The sequence below is a fragment of the Poecilia latipinna genome, unplaced genomic scaffold (assembly GCF_001443285.1).
Source record: "Poecilia latipinna isolate Pla-1442-1.1 unplaced genomic scaffold, P_latipinna-1.0 Scaffold3135, whole genome shotgun sequence".
NCBI classification, from domain to species: domain Eukaryota; kingdom Metazoa; phylum Chordata; class Actinopteri; order Cyprinodontiformes; family Poeciliidae; genus Poecilia; species Poecilia latipinna.
This window is the reverse complement of record NW_015115751.1, coordinates 50,040-52,980: the sequence shown is the minus strand read 5'-3', so window position 1 is coordinate 52,980 and position 2,941 is coordinate 50,040. Positions and strand designations below refer to the sequence as shown.

The following is a 2,941-nucleotide window of genomic DNA, read 5'->3' as shown; positions in this document are numbered from 1 at the left end:
TGATTTATAAATCAGTCATTGTTATTTTTTATTTCATTACATAAGCTACATTAATACACTAATACTTCAGATTGAGATATTAAAATACACAAGAAGTGAAAGAATAAAACATTTATTTATTATACTGGGAACACTGGTCACAGGCAGGGCTTCAGTCTGCTGGTCACACTGGGAGAACTCAATGACTTCTGAGACGTCCTGGTTCACAGACTAAAGCCAAGGATAAAAGAGAAATTATCCAAAAGTGTAATAGAAAATGCATGTTTCCTTCACATTCAGAAAGACATTTTCAGTATGTTGGGCTCTGACTCATAGCATCTTTATAGCTAAATACAAACATTGTGAAGCTGAGCTGGGAAACAGACTGAAGAACAGCAGCTCCAGCTCTGATTCTGACTGACCTTTCCTCACTAAATCCTCTGGTTTTTAATTAACTTCTCCTCTAACAGTGGTTTTTCATCAGCTCTCTCATTAGAAAACAGTATGAAAACATTAGCTGCTACGCTAACAATCAGCGGTTACTTCGGGCCAAATAAGCTACACAGGAAATATTTTCCGGTTGTTTAGAAGCGAATTTCTGGCTGCAAAGTCAAGTGATTCTGATCTTTCATCCTTACCTGTGAAAGGTAATGCCAAATGAATCCAGTTTGTTTCGTAAAACGGTTGAAATAAGTTCACACAGCACAGGACTTAAGGAGCTCCGATCGCTCTGCTGCCACATAGAAGATGGTGGACGCAGTTACGTAGGACTCAGCGCTCCATGAGGGGTCTACGTATTGATGTCTATGGTCTATGGGTTTGCCGACGTGCACTCATGTTGTTCGCTTTACGTCAGTAGTCTTCGTTTTACGACGTCCCGCCATTTTGTATTTTTTGAGAATCCTTGCAAGTTTCCTGTACACATCCAGCTACTCGCCTCGCGCTATATTCACTTTTGTGGAAACTGAACGGTTCTGTTGGGATCATTTTGTTGTTGCTTTGGGAGACTACTTTGGTCCGGGAGATCAGCTTACACCGGAGGTTTTTCTCTGAAGTCCATGGTGTGAAATTTGTCGAACAGTGGAGGAGAGAAGGTAGGACAAATGTATGAAGCTTGTGGTAGCATTGTTAGCTTAGCGGCTACGATGAAGGTAGCATTACAAGATGAGGCTTAAATGCGATAGTGTGTAACGAATATTGATTATACGTAATTATACGTAATAATTTCGACGTTGTAGTTTTAATACAGGGTCCACCGCTGTTGACCTATAATCTGGACATATAATAATAAGAGTGATGATAAGGAATTCGGAGACAACAATGAGCCCATCACGCTAACGATGCAGCAAGCCTTTAGCCTGTTGATCTGCCATATGTCAGACACTTGTGGTGTAATTAAACTACTTGATGTTTCTTTTTTGATATGAAAGATGACGCAGTTCCTCCCACCGAACCTGCTGGCCCTTTTTGCGCCTCGGGACCCCATACCTTTCTTACCTCAGCTGGAAAAACTACCCCATGAGAAGCACCACAACCAGCCTTACTGTGGTATCGCTCCCTTTATTAGGCACTTCGAGGTGATTGTTGGTTTTTCTTTTTTGTATGTTGCTCTGGTTTAACGTCCAATTTTCTAACTGAAATAGTTGTCTTTGGGTCAGGATCCAAGAGATGCCCCTCCACCGACCAGAGCAGAGACTCGTGAAGAGCGTCTGGAGAGAAAGGTTAGAATTGCCTGGTTAACAGTTTTCAAGCACTTGAAATAGTGACTGAATTTGTTTTGCCACTGCCCTTATCCACTGATCTGTGGACAAGTTGTGTAACTCTTTATGTTTATGTAGTGCTAAAAAATAGTAACCTGAATAGTCTAGGAAGATGTACGGCTGACTGACAAAAAATAAGATTTTATATGTACAATTGAAGCCAGAAGTTTACATTACCAAAAGTATTTGCTTACCTATCCAAATTATCGGAATCAGGTGTTTTAATCACTTGCATGGCCACCGGTGTATAAAATGAAGCACCTAGACATGCACGCTGTTTGCAAAAACATTTATGAAAGAATGGGTTGTTTTGAGGAGCTCAGTGAATTTCTACGTGGAACTTTGATGGGATAAATATTTCACAGTCAATTGTCAGCTGTCTTATGAGAAAATGGAAGTGTTTGGGAATGACAGCAACTCAGCCACAAAGTGGTAGACCATGTAAACTGACGGAGCAGGGTCAGTGGATGCTGAAGCGCATATTGCAAAGAGGTCACCAACTTTCTGCAGTCACTACAGGCCTCCAGACTTTATGTGGCCTTCATATTAGCTCATATAAAATCTGAACTACTGCCAAATTATTGATCCAGCAGTGTTTCTCTTCGTAATTAGACTAGTTCATCTGATTCCTATTTAGTTACCTTCTCATTGACCGCTCGCCTCAAACTCTCGCTGTCACCATGTTGTTTTTCTCCAGCGTGACTAACAGAAAATTTTCAGGTTGGGAGAGGGGAGAGACTAGTGACGCATTTGTAGGGTGTCGGATAAATCATACTCGCAGTGAATTTGATGGCGAAAGGTTATTATTTGAATAACAATTTATACTCGATGGTTGCAATGGTGCCATTTTAACCATCGTAAATTGAAAAACTCATGATATCATGATGATATCATGAAATTTGCTTCTGATGTTCTAAAATATTTAGTACTTACTCATTTGTTAAACCAGTACCAACTATAACCTTATAACCCTCAGTATTCTTCAATTTAGTGCAGTATGGTGAAAACTGAAGAAGCTGATAAGTAACCAATGCTTATAATTGTAAAAAGTTTTACTATATTAAGTCTAAAAATGCACATTCCAGTGAATCATTTGCACTTTTTCTTTTTCAAACTGAGTAGTCTTGATTAAATGTTAGTGATTCACTCAATAAACTAATTTTGGAAATTATTTTGAGGCTTAGAACAATAAAACAGCAGTT

At 39.4% G+C, this 2,941-nt stretch overlaps 1 protein-coding gene across 1 annotated transcript in view; it reads left to right on the top strand.

Moving 5' to 3' along the window:
* The first annotated feature begins 865 nt into the window (after positions 1-865).
* The window catches only part of snrnp70 (small nuclear ribonucleoprotein 70 (U1)), a 24,411-nt gene continuing 22,335 nt past the window's right edge, over positions 866-2,941 (top strand). The window contains exons 1-3 of the mRNA XM_015022907.1: positions 866-1,073; positions 1,410-1,556; positions 1,638-1,700. Of these exons, the coding sequence (XP_014878393.1) occupies positions 1,410-1,556; positions 1,638-1,700 (210 nt within the window). The 5' untranslated portion in view covers positions 866-1,073. The remainder of the gene's footprint in view (positions 1,074-1,409; positions 1,557-1,637; positions 1,701-2,941) is intronic.